Source organism: Jatropha curcas, chromosome 1 (genome assembly GCF_041381405.1).
Source record: "Jatropha curcas cultivar XTBG-Jc1 chromosome 1, XTBG_Jcur_1.0, whole genome shotgun sequence".
Taxonomy (NCBI): Eukaryota; Viridiplantae; Streptophyta; class Magnoliopsida; order Malpighiales; family Euphorbiaceae; genus Jatropha; species Jatropha curcas.
In genome coordinates this window covers 1,599,438-1,617,742 of record NC_143151.1, presented here as the reverse complement: position 1 = coordinate 1,617,742, position 18,305 = coordinate 1,599,438, and the positions used below count along the sequence as shown (strand labels likewise).

At 31.4% G+C, this 18,305-nt stretch overlaps 4 protein-coding genes across 5 annotated transcripts; 3 read left to right on the top strand and 1 right to left on the bottom strand.

Annotated features, from left to right (window-relative positions):
* Positions 1 to 2,359: 2,359 nt before the first annotated feature.
* Positions 2,360 to 3,932, top strand: LOC105628375 (RNA-binding (RRM/RBD/RNP motifs) family protein). Its single transcript, XM_012209764.4, has 3 exons — positions 2,360 to 2,396; positions 3,031 to 3,493; positions 3,593 to 3,932. The coding sequence occupies exons 1-3, from the start codon at positions 2,371 to 2,373 to the stop codon at positions 3,743 to 3,745; spliced, it is 642 nt and encodes a 213-aa protein (XP_012065154.2). The 5' UTR covers positions 2,360 to 2,370; the 3' UTR covers positions 3,746 to 3,932.
* A 1,136-nt stretch (positions 3,933 to 5,068) lies between these two features.
* GUN4 (protein GENOMES UNCOUPLED 4) lies at positions 5,069 to 6,086 on the top strand. The gene has a single exon (XM_012209762.4). It carries the CDS (start codon positions 5,178 to 5,180, stop codon positions 5,973 to 5,975), a length of 798 nt encoding a protein of 265 aa, XP_012065152.1. The 5' UTR covers positions 5,069 to 5,177; the 3' UTR covers positions 5,976 to 6,086.
* A 1,375-nt stretch (positions 6,087 to 7,461) lies between these two features.
* LOC105628373 (glycosyltransferase family protein) lies at positions 7,462 to 12,956 on the bottom strand. Of its 2 annotated transcripts, none has more exons than XM_012209761.4 (12): positions 12,713 to 12,952; positions 11,443 to 11,519; positions 11,048 to 11,123; positions 10,889 to 10,961; positions 10,741 to 10,792; positions 10,419 to 10,480; positions 9,568 to 9,631; positions 9,091 to 9,148; positions 8,898 to 8,984; positions 8,309 to 8,402; positions 7,932 to 8,034; positions 7,462 to 7,688 (listed from the first exon to the last, which is right to left on the bottom strand). In XM_012209761.4, exons 1-11 carry the CDS (start codon positions 12,784 to 12,786, stop codon positions 7,942 to 7,944), a joined length of 810 nt encoding a protein of 269 aa, XP_012065151.1. In that variant the 5' UTR covers positions 12,787 to 12,952; the 3' UTR covers positions 7,462 to 7,688; positions 7,932 to 7,941. The 2 variants fall into 2 exon arrangements, 1 of the variants encoding a protein (XP_012065151.1); XR_016318705.1 differs by lacking the exon at positions 7,462 to 7,688 and adding an exon at positions 8,494 to 8,558 and having other exon boundaries at positions 7,990 to 8,034; positions 12,713 to 12,956.
* A 1,607-nt stretch (positions 12,957 to 14,563) lies between these two features.
* Positions 14,564 to 15,392, top strand: LOC105629220 (Ribosomal L18p/L5e family protein). Its single transcript, XM_012210763.4, is given in 1 exon segment — positions 14,564 to 15,392. A coding segment is annotated over 1 exon segment (384 nt). The 5' UTR covers positions 14,564 to 14,685; the 3' UTR covers positions 15,070 to 15,392.
* The last annotated feature ends 2,913 nt before the right edge of the window (positions 15,393 to 18,305 follow it).

Genomic DNA, 18,305 nt, shown 5'->3' with positions numbered 1-18,305 from the left:
ATGTTACATCATTCGTGCTTTGAAGAATATATATATATATATATATTCTAATTTATTATCTATTCATAACTATATAATATACTTTTCAAAAAAATGGTACTTGAACAAAATATAAGTTAATATATATATATATAAGAAAAAAGAAAAATTTTAAAATTCACACACACACACATAAAAAATAAAAATTTCACTTTATGAAAAGATAAAAAATCTTGATTAATTCAATCATAAAATAAAATGATTAAGTAAAAAAAATTTCAAAAATTAAGATATAGATATATACTTTTTTAAATAAATAATAATTTTTTAAATAAAATTATTGATGGCTTGTGATTGATTTCTAATAATGTAGATAATAAAATTAAAATTTTAAATTGTTAGGCATTTAATTTCAACCAGATTAAATAAACTCTTTGCATATAAATACAAGTTAAACTCGTTTTATAAAATGATCATAGAAAATTTGATGGATATTTGAAATTGTAATATTATTTAAAATTTTATTCAAGTATTTTGTTCAATGGAAATTTAAAATTATTGTATTTAGTAATAAGAGCTAAAATTTTTAACTTAGAATATTGAATGATATTATTAAATATCCCTTAATTAGTTATAGGTCTTGAATTTACTTCTTACTAACACATTTAATTAAGAGTATGTTACGACTTTACATAAGAGTTCAAACTAATTCATTTAATTTAAATTTGAATAATTAATTGATATAATTAATTTTATATAAATAAAACGTTTCAAAAAATTAGACCACCAAAACGTATTAAATTAAAAGTGTGACATCCCGACCCGGCAAAACGATCCTAGGATGACAGGCTAGCTAGGGTAGTGGAATGCGGAACACATGAATGAATCGAATCATATACCGAAAAGGGGGAAACTAATCATTAGAGGGTCCTTTTGGTGGAATGGCTGGAGAATTTGAAGAACTCCAGGGTTAAGCGTGCTTGCTTAACACTCCTTCTCAAGCTTATCTTTGTAAAAATCTTTCAGCTCAACATGGTAGTAATTTTAAGTCTTTTTCATCTATGATCACTAGTTAGTAATTTTGTCCACACGACCTGATGCTTTTAATACAATTTCTCGCATTATACACAAGCAATCCACCTCTTACGTGTTTCCTTCGGTGTAAAATACTAAAATGAAACCACCATAAATTAACAACACAATGTCATAAAATTAAGATAGTTATAAATATTTCATACGAAAACAATTCAAAATTAAAATCACTGTTTAATATAATTATAGAGTTAAAAACTCTTTCAAATCCAAACTGTAATTTCTAATGGTACCTGCTTGGTGCTTGACTAAGCTGTCTCTTACAGCCCTGCACGTCGCTCGTGAAATGTTGCTCTTGTGACCATAAGAGAAGTGAGACAAAATGAGCTTTTATAGAGATAAAAATGAGTAGTTTATAAAAAAAATCTCTTAAATATTGATTAGTTAGAGATTATATATTATAAAAGACATGATTAGATCGTTAGAAACAAAGATTAAGATAAATTTTATAATTTAAATGATTTCATATAGTTAATATATAATATAATTTAAATTTTTTTAAAAAATATTTATACAGAGAAAAAAAAGAAAAAACTTTAAAAATTTTAAAAAACGAAAAGAAAAAATAGATAGAAAAACTCAAAAATTTATAAAAAAAAAGGAAAAATATATTGCTGAAAACGTAGAGTAATATGTCAGCATTTTAAAACTATTATTTACTTCAGAATTATATATATATATTTATGTTTTTATAAGTTAAACCTTTTAATATTTTTAATTAATTTATAACATTATAAATAAATAAGTCATCTGAAAAATATTTTTTAAAAATAAATTATTTTTAGGAAATAAGACGTGAGCTTTTGTTTAACAAATAATGGACTTCGGCCCAAGTACTTAGTGAAGCCAATCTAATAAAAGAAGCAGCTCTACTGTTCGCAAAACATTTTCAGCTAACTTGTGTCTCTCTAACCCTGACTCTGTCAAATACCATGTCTATCTAGCGCAGACAAGCCCCCTACCGTTCATCGTTGGCGACCATCCACGACCTCCACGACAACACTCCAAGTAGCTGACGATCACTACTACCATCATCTTCTCCGGCGAAGCCTTTTTCATTTTTTCCAAGATTCTTGCAATCTTCAGGTTAGGGTAATTTCAATTTGTTGATTGTTATATAGAGTATTGTTATTTCATATAGAATTGGATTATTGATATTTACTTGCAATTCTTCTTAGCCTATGGTTAAGTTATTCAATCATTTTGTTGGTTGACTCTTATTGTACGCAAATTTATGTTCTGTTTTTTTTTTTTTTTTTTCGCTGGTGTACATTGTCGATGCATGGAGTAAATGACCCAATGCAAGTCTTCTTTCAGGAATCGAGGTATACAACTCAGTAACTCTATTGTTCTATGTCTCTCTTCTAGTCTCTATACTCTCTCCCATTCCGTCTTTGCTGTATATAATAGGGTGTGGTTGTTGCTGGTTTGTGTTTTTAGTGGACAATTTTCTATTGTATGAGAACCCATTGATTTTAAGCTAATAATCCATGAAAAGTTGTAAACATTAATAACCTATAGATGTTTAACGAGAATATAGGTGCTGTAGTTGGGTATACAAATAGGAACCCATAATCATTTGATAAAGCCATAATGGGCTCCAGGAATCTGGCTTTTTTATGTGGGAATTCCATACGATAGCTTAGAAATTCCTTTCCTGTGTTTATTGCACATCTTTGTGCGTGTGACAAAAAAGACTGAAGGGAAAAACAATTGATAAGAATAAGACAAACTCGTGACAAAATTTGTTATTTACAATCTGCATTGCAAAAGTCCTGAAACTTATCACAAGAAAATGTTAATTTTTGCTCGTTTTTGACATCTGTCTTTTGGTTTATCGGTTATGAATCTGATAGTGGCATATGAAGTGTTCAATTAGCCAGAGATGATCAGTTATGTTTGTGGACTGGAAACCTGTAATTGCTTATTTTGCTAACTCTAGTTCTTAGCTTTTATTAGATTTGTACGCTACCACATGGGTTCTAAAGCTCAAGAGGAATATGCTGCATTTGAAGAAAAGGTGAAGCGAACAGTTTATATTGACAACCTCTCACCACAGGTCACTGAAGCTGTCCTGAAATCAGCTCTAAATCAGTTTGGGATTGTGCTGAGGGTAACATTTGTTCCAAATTACTTGGAACCTCAGAATATCTCTCGCTGTGCTTTGGTAGAGATGAAAGAGGCCAAGCATGCCAAAGCTGTCGTCTCAGAGATTGCTCAGTTTCCTTTTATGGTGTCTGGAATGCCAAGGCCTGTGAGAGCACGGCCTGCTGAAATTGAGATGTTTGATGATCGTCCAAGGAGACCTGGCAGAAAGATTCATTGCCGCTGGTTGGAGCCAGGTGACCCTGATTTTGAGGTGGCAAGGAAGCTGAAGCGTCTTACAAGGAAACATGCTGCTGAAGCTTCTTTTTTGCTCCAGGTAGGTTTATGATTTATGATAACATTGTTCTGCTGAATCCAGTTTTCTACTATATTACAGACTAGTTATGATTTTCTGAATTGTGATTCCCCGCTTTAGCAACAATTAAAGAGAGAAGAAAAGCTACATAAGCAGCAGTTGGAGACACTAAAGGCAAATTACAATAAGTATGAGATGGTAGATGGCATCTTTGCTGATAATTCTGTACAGCGTTTAGCAGATCATTATCGTATGAGAATCTCATATGATTGATAAACTCTTTTGTTTTCTTATTGTTTCGCCGGAATACTCGAAGCTTGTACAGAATTTAAGGTGCATGATGCTTGTTCTGAATTCTAAGTATATACTCTACATCTATTAGGTATTTGGACACTTGCATATTTTCTTTGGAATCAATTAAGCACTGACCTGATCAAACTCAGAGTGCTTTTAAAGCAAAGATTACTGGTTAGGGTTTGTTTTTCTTCTTCTTTTTTTTTTTTTTTTCATTGTTTTACTATCTCGACGGAATGGCATATGGCTGAAATATGACCGTTTCTGTTAGGTTCTTTGTAGCAATCAACTACCTTTTCTTCTTTTACTTCACGTAGCTTTTCGTCTCCTTGACACTAGTATTCCGTTATAATTTTGAAATACTTATAACTGAATTTTAAAATATTTTTATTGCTGTATTTCCACTAAACAGTAATATAAATTAGGCTTTAAGGTTCAAATATTATTAGGAAATTAGGTAGAGTTAGCAACATTAAATACAACATTGATGCTAACCCAATAAAAATTTATGGATTTAAATGGATTTATCATATTCATGCTAACTTGATAATATTGATCCACCAATTTACCAATTAATAACACGTTTAATAAGAAAATTGGTAGATTCCACATTAATAAACTAAGAATTATAAAAAAGAATATTATCTTCTCTATAAAAAATAAAAATTATCTTTCTTTTTATTGAGATAAAAAAATATCGTGAAAAGGATATAATTCTCGTTTTTTATCGAGATGTTTGTATTTGATTTTTTTTTTTTTGGCTTATATCATTGGTGTCTCTAAACCAGATATTTTTTTTTTATATATTTACAAAGATTAAACACTCGGTCTTTTATTTAAAAGATTTAGCCTTTTATTTTTAAATCTTTAAATTTTTTTTTTTTTTTTACATATATTTACATCTACCTTAATCATGTTAATAAGATCTGCGAACATGAGCCGGTACTCAAATGTCAAAAATTTTTATTTTCCCATTATTCAAATCACGAGTCCCATGAATTTATCCTGCAAACGATAGTAATATTTGTTTATTTTACACATAGATTCATTCTATAAGAATGAAATGTGAAATATTGGATCATAGCAAATTCAAAAGAATTAATGATTTTTCTAATTATATATATATATATATTTTTTAATTTTTTGCCTGCGCCTAATTGGGACTTCCATTAATTATTTCATTGTCTTTACTTGGGGGCAATATGGATTATTTTTCATTTTTATCACTAATCCATAAATTCCATGTAGATAGAGAAAGAGAGAGTATCTAGCCTCACCCACTTCTAGCCAATCAAAACCCTTCTTTGTATTACCTCTTCACTTCCTTCCCTTCTTCAAAATTTCCTTATCTCCCCCATCCTTTCTCTACTACTCTTTAATGAACTCCTAACTTCTCCACCTCTCTCTCAAAATGGCCACTAACCCTCTTCAGTCCCTCCACCATCCTCACCACCACCACCACCACCACCAACACAAGCTCCAACCTTTAGACTCCACTCCTATCTCCTCCCTTTTCCTCAAACCCACCACCACTAATCCTCCCTTCTCCCTCTCCCACTCCATACACTCCTCCTCCTCCACTGCCACTTTTTCTATCTCCCCCACAACAACTACCACCACTTCAACTTCCCAAACCTTTTCTTTAGACCTCCTCCAGCACCATCTCTCCACCCAAAACTTCAGGCAAGCAGACGAGGAAACTCGCCGCCTTCTAATAATTCTTGCAGGCGAAGCAGCTCAGAAACGTGGTTATGTCTTCTTCTCTGAAGTTCAATTCATTTCAGAGGAAGACCTTAAAGCGATTGATGAGCTATGGAAGAAATACAGTGACAATAAGTTTGGTTACAGTATTCAAAAGCAAATATGGCTAAAAAAGGCTGATAAAGACTTCTCCAAGTTCTTCCTCAAAGTGGGTTGGATGAAAAAGCTTGACACTGAAGTTGAGCAATATAATTACAGAGCTTTCCCTAATGAGTTTATTTGGGAACTTAATGATGATACTCCTCAAGGGCATTTGCCATTGACTAATGCACTTAGAGGAACTCAGCTACTTAATAGCATTCTTAACCATCCTGCCTTTGATTGTGAAGAAGAAGGAGCAGAAGAAGAAGGTGGGAAAGAAGATAAAAGAAATGGAGAAGTCAAGGAAATGAGACAGAATTCAAAACCATTAAGTAAGAAATTCCTTAAACCAGATTATAGCTTTTGAATGTTGAATTGGAAAATTCAGGTATATACCCAATGTAGAGGAACAAAAAATGGGATTTGGGTTTTTATTTGATGTGTATTAAAATTAATTAAGTTTTGTTGATTAATTGCATCTTATTTTTCTTTTTTTTTTTTAATTTTTTATGATATGATAATTCTGTCTTTTTTACTTTGGCTCTAATGGAAAGTGGAGTGCAAATTGGTAGTGTTAAATGTTTATTCAATGATATGATCATTATAGGAGAAATCAAAGTGTTATCTTTAATAAAGCATGCTTAATTATTTATTATTTGTGGGAATGAGGCCAAAGCAAAGGCTGCCAAATTTGTCTCATGTACAAAGCTAGAAAAGTATCATTATATCTCATTGTTTTTGTTGAAATTAATTTTTTTTTTTTTTTTTTGGGGGGTTCCATGACAGCTTTTATGTTAATCTCTTTTTTTTTTTCCCCCCAATCAAATGGAATATATAAATGACTGATTAGTTCATTTCTATTAGTAGCTCTTATCCCACTAATATAAATTAAAAAAAAAAAACAATTCACTAAATTCTACTTCCTTCGTTTCACTTTAATAGCAATGAATATGTATTTTATTTTATTTCATTTGAAATGTTTATTTAAAATTTTAAAAATACATTAATTATATTTTTTTTAATTTTATCCGATGTTTTGTAACCAAATTAAAAGATGAGCTTATAATTTTAAGAAGATACTTTAAACATTCTGTTATATTTAAAAAAAAAAAAATCGATGTATTTCAATTATTTTCTTTATTTTTATGAAAGAGAGGGGTCAGCGTGTTGAAATTCTTTGTAAGCAAAGGCAGTAAAAATTTAGTGGCGGACAATTGACTATTATTAGCGGCAGACAATTGACTATTATTACCATTTACCACTACTGCAACTAGCCAAAATAGCTGGCTGTCGTGTTTTCGTTAGCTGGCTGTCATGTGATTTTCGCCGTATAAATCAAATCAATAAAAATAAAAAAATTTTAAATATTATTTCTATTATATATATTTTTTTTCTGGTCAGAATCTTGAAATGAAAGAAACTGAGTGAAATAATTTGTTTCCCCGATCGTATTTCCCATGGTCACAACTCTTTAAAGGTATCCGTCGACCAATTCGAAGGGCTGGGCAGAGATAAAACCAAAAAAAGATAAAAAGAAAAAAGGAAATTATTCATAGCGGTTTACCTATAAACCACATCATTTCTTAGAGTGAAATAAATCTTTTACTTCGTAGTGGTTTAAATAAATCTTTTACTTTCAATTTGTAAAAAAATTACATATATGAAACACTTCGACTTATAAAATTATGCAATTAAAACTTCAGCTTTTAAAATTAAATCAACTAATCACTTATCAAATAATTAAAAAATATAAAAATTATTGTTCTAAAAGTCATACTAACTTATATCATTATTTTGCATACAAAAATCAAAAACCCTAAAATTTTTTGTTGATAGTAATGAAAGACACGTAATTTTATCAAAATTTACAACTCTAGGGGGCATACCCTACAAAATTTGGGTGCCATTACATTTTTGAGAGAAGTACAGAAGTGATTTATGCATTTAGCCATTAAAAATATGTAACCCCAGAATACATCTTTTTCTGCAAAAAAATTTTTCCTAATACCTTTCTTGCGACAATCACAAAGATACGTAAATAACCCACATGCTTCAGACTGTTTGTCCTTACAGAATTTTCCTGCAATCATAAAGTCTCAGATAAATTGTGGATTATGAATATAATTATGCTTTAATTATTTGTTTTCAAAGGAAAACTGAAATAACTACTAGTACATAAATAAATCATTATCCCTTGAACAGAATTTAAATAGTAACAAATCGGACAACTTAAAAATGGTTAATGGGTACAGAAAAATTTTGAAGCAGCATACCATGAAACTCTAATATCAGCGAATTATGTACTCTAGGAATGAAAACTTACTAAGCGAAAACTATGCACAGGGGCAAAGTCTCCTGGTGTGATGATGTGAACCATCACAGGAAAGCATCGATTGTGTTCGAGTGTACAAGCATGCTCCTGGGTTCTGCAGAACAAAGCAGTAATATATGATGTGAAGTTCGGTTTGACGAACTTGTTCAGAATGTTTCATTCTCGCAGATTTCCTTTCCATTTTTTTTTTTTTGAGCTTAAAAAATTACAAGAAAAACAAAAGGAATCTTGGATGCATCTCCTAAGATACTGAATAAAGAATTCAATTCACAATGATCTTAACAGGGTTTTTCGAACATATAAATAATAAAAGTAAGAAGCCAGACCATAATAAAAGATACCAAAAGTTCAAAGCAAAGAGGAAATACCGAGTGTTTAGGAGCATCATCAACAACTTCGGCAGGTTGATCTGCTCCAATGCTCGCTAGACATGCTCCCTTGCAGCTCAAATATTTCTGCATACTGTTCAGAAAGAAGAGTCAAACCACCATACTAAAGTTCGTATCAGAAAATAAGAACCAATAAATTTGTTAGTGTATCACAAATCACATACTTCAACATTACATCAAAAATTCTGCCACCTGAAGAGAGAACAAAACCTTTATAATATTGTCTCCCCTAGCATTTGATGGAAAAATTTCTCAGTCAATATTTGCACCAAATCCATTGCCTTTTGCTTTCAAGCCAAGATACTAAAAAGCAAAATTGGCCAAGAAAGAGAGATATAGAGCATGCATCTTTATCCAATTGAAAATTTTAATTGTTAAATTACTCGTCAGGATAAAACCATGCAATGAACAAAATCACTTTAGTTACACCATAACAAACACAATGCAAATAAATATTCTATCCCAAAAATTTAGATCCTTGAAATAGTTTTAATACTAAAATAGCAGTGCTAATGTAATAAAAAATAACAAATGGACAAGCAGAAAAATGAAATATCATGTTCCTTACATGTCACATTGATTAAGCACCAGAAGCTTATTTAAGACGCACGATTGTCCATTTGACTTGCAAGCTGAATCACAGGACTTACCTTGCCTGTCGACAAGTGACGATAAATATTTAATAAGCTCAAATGGGAAATTTAACTAGTTGAAATAAAAAAAGAGAGATAATTGCCATCACCATGATAACCCTGACCCACCTTCCAATAACTACATTTATGCCGACTAGTCTTGCTTCTAATTGTGTATGATTGGCACCTGTTGTAGTAAAATTTCAAAGCATACAAAAAGAAATAATGTCCTTAGCATAATGGAAATAAGAAACAAGGTCAATATAAATAAAATGGCTAGCATTCAATTTCAAGAGCTAATTAGATTAGAAGAAGATGTAGTAGAACATGCATATGAGAGGAAATATTGCTTCACAACATTCCTTTCCTTCATATATTACACCATTTGGAAAAAGAGAAAAAATAAACAGAGAGGAAAAGAAAGAAAGAAAAGTTCATGCATAATGCTTACAAGCATGCCAAAATGTAGGATATTACACCATTGAACTTAAGTTGTTCCACTTAGGCATTCCTATGACCAGGAATGGCGAAGAGGATACAAAACTATAATTAAAACAAGTAAAGGGAGTAAAAAACAGGAAAAAAAAAAAGGCATCGAAGGCAAACCTGAAGAGTTTGATGGTAGAGAAAAGCAATGATGGAAATCACTAAGATAAGCATTTTCGTGAACCTGCAATTTTTTACAAACTTATATAATCAGGCGCAATATCACATACATAATATCTTAACAAACTAACTAATTTGCAATCACAAGAAAATCATGCATAGATTTTTCTGTTTATGCCATCATTTTACAAGGCAGATGTTGCATAGTAAATCCGCAAAGCAACTGGTTGGTTAACAGGAAAATAAGAGAAAAAAAAAGGCATGACTTGTTCACTCCAGAAAAGATAAGAAGTAAGAGCAGTATTATATCAACCCCCTAACAGCTAACAGAAAAGGTGACTGTAGCCTCCCAATCAGCTTCGTGTATAGAGAATGAGGAAATTCCTCTTAATTATTTTCAACCGTGAGAGGAAACCTTTTTGAGAGACATCAATACTCAAAATGAAATATGAGGAAAACCCTTTCTTTACTGTCATAATGCATTTCCTAGTAATATTTCACGCCCAACTTCAAATTGCTCTCTGTCCATAGATCCTATCCATAGAGGAGTCAGGCATAGCATAAAGCCACTCCAGAAAATGATCTGCTGGCTGAAGATCCACATCTTGGAAGCCCGAGAATCTTCATATTGCAATGAGTTCTCCAACTTTTCATCACCATGCATGTCTTTCATTGCAATTTATCCAGTAGTAAAGAAAATAACCCCGGAAAAGTGAGCTGAACGCAACACAGATCATGCTATCTTCCCATCTCCTAATTCAAAGCTAATGTTCTGAAAAAAACGGTCCGCTCACCCCTTATAGACTGATCCACCTCAAGAGGAAATGACAAAATGAGAATGTAGCACTTACCACGCTCTCAGAATTATGACGGCACCTCCCAGCACAGAAATCAAAAATACTTGCATAAGTCCCTGCACATCAAAGAATGTAGATACCTGTTATCCTCGTAGAAACGCCATAAAATGGTGGCCATATATTTCTTATTTTTCCGACCCCTACAAAGATTGCAGAACAAACAGCAAAACTCATCTGCTACTGCTACCATTTCAAACATTCTATATAGATACCATGTTTTGCTGCTAAGGGTGCACATGAGTTGGCGCTAGGCAGTTTAGTTGATTTCCAAACCTTTTCCTGATATATACAAAAAGGGGAGGAAAAAGGGAAAAACCTGCAGTTGATGGCTTGGCTACTTTCAGCTTCATGACTTCTTTCTCTCGTGTCTGCATAATAAGTCCAAATAATAAGTTTCACTTTGCTTATTTAATGATTAAAGATCAGAACAAAGTAGAAAGCCAAATAGGCAGTCAAGAGAATACCCTCGCAGGATTAAGGCAGCATGAAACACAAAATTCATAGGAATTGCAACACTGTGAAAGAAGGTTGCATCCACTAGAAACAAAAATAAAACCGTCATCAGTTTTCCTGATTGTTCTGAAAAGTACAAAACCTCAGAGACGAGCTCAGGAAGAACTCACTGACAAGAGAATTTCTCTCCTTTCTCAGGGCAGCAGCGGGATAGTGGATCCAGTGATAGAGCATCACATACATGGCCTAAAATGAATAGCAACATAATATGATATTGGATTCAGTTCAAGAAACTAATATATCAGATCATGCCCAACAAATATTTAGTTTTCTTTTCCACTATGGAAATTTATTCTCAAGAAGAGTATATTTTCACTTGGTTAAGTTATGCATATGAAATGCATCACTACAAATTTTATGTAAAATATAATAAATTATACTTAAAACCATAATTTTAGTAAAAGTTATTCTCATAATTCATTGCAAGATTTTAGATGAAATCCAAATGCCCCTTAAAATTTTAGCTAGATTAAAAAGCCGCAAATACATATAAGAGAACACCTACCCTTGTCATCAGATAGAAGAAATCTTCCTTGAACTGTGTTTCTACAAAGATTTAGCTCTTGAAAGCCAATGTCCTTCCTGTAATGCAACAGTGAGAATCCGCACCATAAAGATATCACCAATAATTTCCACGTGAATCAGAATTTCTCAAATTGAAGAAAGAAATAAAGTCATAAAGGAAAAGTTAGAACAACTCAATTGTTTAAGTAATGGTGCTTCCCATAAAAGGAAAAATATTTAACATAAAAACTAGTCTGGTTGCAATTGAAAACAGCATATTTGTCTGGCTTACAGCACACTGTTCAGCATAAAAGTATTCTACTAAGCCATAACTGTGCATTCCTGGGCCTTGGCTGCCGTCTATGACAATTTCTCATCAGTTAGTGCACCTACAACCTTTTCACAATATGTTCTTTATTATTCTCTCTTTGTTTTCCACTCGTCGGCATCCTCACATCTATTATACTTCCTTCTGAATGCATTATGCACGTGCTCCCTAACAATAAGTTAGAGCCTTGAAAAACTTCCCAGCAATTTTATGAGCAGTATAACTGTTTTCTCAGGCCCCTTCATTCTACCTCTTGCTTAAAGGGATTTGCACTCTGGGTATCACCGACAAACAGAATGCTTCTTATAAGTTTATCCACCACTAACATATCAAAATAGCAAATTCAAAGGCAACCTTTGTGGTAAGGATACGACCATTCAACCAATAATCTATCCTTCTATTGTTTTGACATAGGTCCTTCATCACCATACTGCATCCTCATCAGAAAGCCCTTTCCTTTCTATAAGCCCCTTAAATAACATCCCTAGCACTCTCAATAAGCTTTTCTTTTTGAAATCCTAGGACTTGGAAAAAAAAAAAAAAAAAAAAAAAAAAAAAAAAAAAAAAAGAAGAGAAAGACAGAAAAGAAATGAAAGAACTAATTGATTAACAAGTCCTTGAAGATCAAAGCGAAAGTAAATGAAAAACTTCTAAATAATTTAAACATATAAATCCATGAATTATTCATTCCAGCAATCTTTGTCTACTATACAGCCTATTTCTACATCAAATAGTACCATGAAAACTGGTAGGACGTAAATTATCCACATTTTGGAATTTCATCTGCATCATCAATATCATTTCTCACAACTTTTCCCTTTAATTGACAATCTGCTATTGTGGATTTTAACAACAAATCCTACCAAAGTAAATTATTTCCATTTGTTTCCTCAGTAACCAAATAGAGCAAACATTAAAAGGAGAAATCACAAGGATTCATTACCTGATTGCTGAAATCCCAGGTAAAAATAAATGAAGGATGAGGAGTTGCAAGAGCAAACAAGCTAAATCGGACATCTTTCTCTTGGATTTCAATAAATAATTTAACTTTCCAGGAAAAATCTATCGATAAATCAGGGCTTATTCGTCTCCGGTGACAATTACGGTAAGCCCCGATGCCATAGGCGAGAGTCACTGGTTCGGGCTAACTGTATTTTATGCAATAAGTTTAATCTCGACGGTCGTAGTTTATGCATCTTTTTCTTTTATTTTTAAAATCTAAAAAAAAAGGGATAATAACGCTAATCAATGGTGTCTGATTTCAGAAAAAACAAATATAATTTTGATATATGGATTTAATTTTTTAATAATTTATTATCAAAAAATTTATTAAATGTGGTGTGACTGTATATCCATAATGTTATTTCAGTGTACGGGTCCTCTTAATAAATCAAAAAATAATTTATTATCAAAGAGTTATGTGAACATCACCCTATAATTGTAAATTACGGGAGAGGGGGCCTTGATATCTGCGTTGAGAGAAGGCAGTAGAATTGAACCATGCACCATGTTCTTACTCTATTGGATGATTTGAATAATTAGGTGCTAAAATAAATAGTATAAGTTTATTGTGTATAAAAAATGATATAGGATTATTGTATATAAAAATGATTAATTTTGTTTTATGATAATCTTTTAATTTAATAAGTTTTGGTGGTTTAATTTTTTGAAACGTTTTATTTATATACAATTAATTATATCAATTAATTATTCAAATTTAAATCAAATGAATTAGTTTGAATTCTTATACGAACTCATAACATACTCTTAATTAAATGTGTTAGTGAGAAATAAGTTCAAAACCTACAACTAATTAAGCAATATTTAATAATATCATTCAATATTCTAAGTTAAAAATTTTAACTCTAATTACTAAATACAATAATTTTAAATTTGCATTGCATAAAATAATTTAATAAAATTTTAAATAATATTAGAATTTAAAATCTCCATCAAAATTTCTACAATCATTTTGTAAAATGAGTTTAACTTGTATATATATGTAAAGAGTTTATTTAATTTGGTTGAAATTAAATGCCTAATAATTTAAAATTTTTAATTGCATTATCTATATTATTAGAAATCAATCACAAGCCATCAATAATTTTATTTAAAAAATTATTATTTATTGAAAATAAGTATCTATCTATATCTTAATTTTTGAAATTTTTTTTTACTTAATCCTTTTATTTTATGATTGAATTAATCAATATATTTTATATTTTCATAAAGTGAAATTATATATATATATATATATATATATATATATATATATATATATATATATATATATATATATATATCAACTTATATTTTGTTCAAACATCATTTTTAATTTTTAAAATTTGAAAATTCTATATAGACTATGAAATCATATATACTAAACAACTTATAAACCATAAATTAAATTAAAAACGAAAAGTATAATATATAATAAACAAATTACCAGGATCTTTACCTAGTTTGATTATGAAAAATAATTAATTTTTTATTTAAATAATTTTAATTTGGAATATAAAATTTATGAAAAATAATTAATTTTAAATTACAATCAAATTAACAGTGTATTTATTTAAAAAAACTAAGGGATAAAGTGTTAATGAAAATGGTAACTAATATTTTTTTTTTTTTGAAAGAAGTAAATCAAATATGTTAATTTGATTAAAACTTAATGATCAATTTATATTTTTTCTAAAAATTTATCTTAAAAAATAATTATTTTAATAAATAAATATAATCCAAAAATAATAATATAAATACAGAAGATAGGAATATGGCTGATGTAATGAGCCGCAGCTGAATTGTAGCAGGTAAATCAACTGAAACGAAACGCGGCTGACTGTTGCGGGAATAGTTGTATAGTTATTCGTCAAACGCAACTGTTAACTCCTCTCATTCTCTCACGACTGTGGAACAATGTCTGGCAATCATCAACACATGCTGCGTCTAGTCCTCTCCTGTCGCAAAATCACAGCGCAGGTAACGAACCCTAACACCTCCACCATTATAGCCATGGCTTCCTCCACCGAGCAAGGGTTCCTCGCCGAGTATCGAACCAGACTCAACCGCTTCCCGCGATAGACCCTCCATTGGGACTCCAAAATGGCATCTCGCGTTGGCGAGAAACTAGGGTTCCGTCTCAAAGAGATCGGCATCACCAACATCAATATCGATCTTGACGAGGAGCTTTCTCGCCCGATTCATTACAGGAAGAGAGTCTTGCCGCTGTTCGATTCGGTGAAACGCGTCGGCGTAGCAGTCGACGGAGCCGATAAATTAGGAGAGATCGGACCACCGTAGATTAATACGCGTCGAAGGTCAGTTCTTAATTGAGAATTAGGAAGACTTTGGCATGTGTTATAAGCTATACCACAAATTTTGATAGAGTGGTGGTATTTGTTGTATTGATCATTAGATTTATACTCATATTGATCATTGTTAATAATATCTCTGATTTTTTCAGAAAAAAAAAATGAAATTGATTAGCTTTGTTATTTCAAAATTTATAGAAGAAAAGATACAGTTTTGGAACCTAAATTTCTTGCTGTAAATTTGGAATAGAATAATTCTGCTATTGAATTTAGAATTCAGTGATAATTTGAGTTTTGAATTATTGTCTTCTATTTTTCTTTTTCTATTAATCTGGTCTAATTTATTGATGAATTTAATTAGAAGCAGAGGTTTTGTTTACTACTTGCTGAAGCTTTGCAGTTTCTGATTGAGATGCATTAGCTTTTAGTCATTAATAATCATCTTGTATTTCGGAGTGAAATCGAAGAATTAAGAATATGTTTATTATATGTTCAGTAAGTCATATTGAAATATGATCAAATGCATTTTTATTTTGATAATTATACCAAAATTTCATTTGATTAGATATTATATTCCCTTTTGGCTTTAACAGAAGTATTCCGTTTAGGCTTTAACAGAAGTATTCTGTTTCGGCTTTAACAGAATCAGTCTTAATTTGTTAAGGAAGTATTAGTTTCAACTTTTAATTCCCTGTATTACTACAGCCACCGTTTTGTGGAAGGCAGTTTGAGACATTTTTTTCTCTGAGAATTGGATTTGAAACGATACAAATTTCTCTTCCTTCTATTTTGCTTAGGAAGGAAACTGCCTAAGCATAATGCATACTTTTTCATATCCAAACTTTTTTTGGTTCTTTGTAAGTCTTATCTTGCATAGAATAATGCAACTGTTGCGAAAACCAGGAATTTAGTAGTAGGTGGTGGCATCCCCTCTTAGTTTTGAGTAGGTGGAACCGTTCTGGTTTGGATCGTCTTCACATTCTTACATTGTGATCCAGGAAGTTGCCTATTATTTTTTCGACTGGTATTGGTGGTGGAAACTAGTAGCAAAAAGTGAAGAAAAGAGGTGAAGAGGAAAGGGAAATAAAGCTGGACAGGTAGTAGTTTCATGCCAAAGATAACATTGGAACCAAGGAATGGTAAAACTAGCTAATGGTACATAAAGGACATAAGGGGGATCTAGGAAAAGAAGTACAAAGGCATGTGGTGGTGAGGATGCAACTAAAAGTGATAGTGGAATTGGTTCTAGTCCTCTCCCCCTTTGTGTGGTCTTGGTTATTACCTTGTTGGAATGTTAACGAGAATGGAGATGCATTTCGATTGGATATGGCATAGGAAGTTAAAACAGTTTGAGGTTACTAGTGGATTAGGTAATTTAAATAGTTCATCAATGTATTGGTGCTCATTTGGACAACTTTAAATTTCTGTACAAGGTAAGTTATCACATCCTTGGTCCTCCTTCCATGTTTCATCAATGTCTATTTGTATGGTTTTTGTATTCAGAGTTCTAATGTCTTGTGATGTGGCTTTGAACAGAGCATACTGAAAACAAAGGATACTTAGTAGCCTATTTCAACTAGAGGTTATCACAAAAAGAGATTTTTCTTTGTTTTAAAAAATCTTATATCGAAAATAGACCTGGCGATGGATCCAGATTTAAATTTCCCCTTCCCCAATACTCAAAAATAAAAAAATTCTTCCACATTTGAGTACGAATCAGAATTAGGAATAATCATTTGTATGGAATAATTATTCTTTTTCTCCTCTGTTCTATCTAATTCCATAAATCAATTAAGGTTTTATAATTAATGTCAAATTTCAATCTCATCAGCGCATCCAATTAATGTTGTTGGACAATGACAGGATGACTTGGCTGAACCAGAAATACAATTATTTTCTTATGCATTTGCTACTGTAAAATGGAATCAAACCTAAGCTCTAAGAATAAAGTTGTAATTTCTATCCTTATTGCGTTTTCTAATTTGATTTACAATCTACTCTTATTGGGTTTATCTTGTACCGAACCCTGAATAAGCTTAAGGATGTAATATATATACTAATTTTGTTTAAAAAAAAAAAAAAAAGAATAAAGAATAATAGAAAGGCGCGAGTCTTGCGTTCTCTTCATTTTTTTATTTATGTCAGACAAAAAAATGGTTTAAAAAGCCAATATTATTAGGAACTCTTTTTTTTTTTTTTTTCGTTTTTTGTTATTCGGTTTATTCACGTGTGTCTTTAGCCCGTTGAGTTAAATTTAATTCATCAGACCCATAAAGGGAAAAGCCCAGCAAACCAATCCTCGTTGGTTATTAGGATCCTTTTTTTCCTCCTTTTAAGAAAAAGGGTGATGCTGTGTAACAATGCTAAGCCCATTAAAGAGCAGATCGCAATGTAAATTTCAAGCCATGAAAGGGTAAATAATAAAGCCCATATAGGCTCCAAGTGTCTTGTTTACCTATATGATCATGTGTTGATCTTTCCGAGGTTATGGTAAGTGATAGAAGTAAAAATAAGAAGTGGATAATTCAGAGAATAGATGATAGTATATTTATTACAAGGTATCAATACAAAGACCTTCTAGGAAAATAGTAGCAAGAGCGAGTATCATGCACTAAATGATTATGTAACGCTCGATATAGTTGTTCTAGTAAAGTTACAGATTTATCCTCGCAATATTTATTTAGTCTATGAGTAAGCAAGCATGATTAATCAAATACAAGGGAAGATGGATCAAACAAGTTCCATTTCCTTTCCTTGGAAGTATTTTATTATTATATATTCATAACACAACAATCAAACTCTCATTTCTGTGCTGTCTTCCAACCCTCAGCCAGCTCAGCTCACACAGACAAGGCAAGTGATAATAGAAAAAGTCTATTATTGTTGTCAACTCCCCCAACTATGCCAAACCTAACAAAATTAATTGCTTCCCAAAAAATAAAAATCAATTAGAAACTTTGAGCTCAAGGTATGATTCAATGTTTGCATTTCTTTGGGTTCATATTCAAAAACAAGAAAAAGTTAGTGTAGTAGAAATTATTGGTTTCTTGGATTTTTGTTAACATGCATTGATAAATTTATTTGACTGTGTTTGATGTAAAGAACCATCAAGTGTAATTGATACGGTTCCTTCAATTCACTATCTCAATCAATAAAAACAAAAATGGAAACTTAAAGTTCACAATAATAGGAAATTTCCTCTTTTTTGCTTTCTTTCTTAGATAA

What these genes read in the sequence shown, in the direction of transcription:
- LOC105628375 (XM_012209764.4), top strand. Translation starts at nt 2,371, where the DNA reads ATGCAAGTCTTCTTTCAGGAATCGAG. An exon ending in GTCTTCTTTCAGGAATCGAG is followed by an intron (nt 2,397 to 3,030) that starts GTATACAACTCA and finishes AGCTTTTATTAG; the next exon opens with ATTTGTACGCTACCACATGG. An exon ending in AAGCTTCTTTTTTGCTCCAG is followed by an intron (nt 3,494 to 3,592) that starts GTAGGTTTATGA and finishes TCCCCGCTTTAG; the next exon opens with CAACAATTAAAGAGAGAAGA.
- GUN4 (XM_012209762.4), top strand. Translation starts at nt 5,178, where the DNA reads ATGGCCACTAACCCTCTTCAGTCCCTCCACCATCCTCACCACCACCAC.
- LOC105628373 (XM_012209761.4), bottom strand. Translation starts at nt 12,786, where the DNA reads ATGTCCGATTTAGCTTGTTTGCTCTTGCAACTCCTCATCCTTCATTTA. An exon ending in AGCCAAGCCATCAACTGCAG is followed by an intron (nt 10,481 to 10,740) that starts GTTTTTCCCTTT and finishes TTTGATGTGCAG; the next exon opens with GGACTTATGCAAGTATTTTT. An exon ending in ATGATGCTCCTAAACACTCG is followed by an intron (nt 8,035 to 8,308) that starts GTATTTCCTCTT and finishes TTTGTTCTGCAG; the next exon opens with AACCCAGGAGCATGCTTGTA.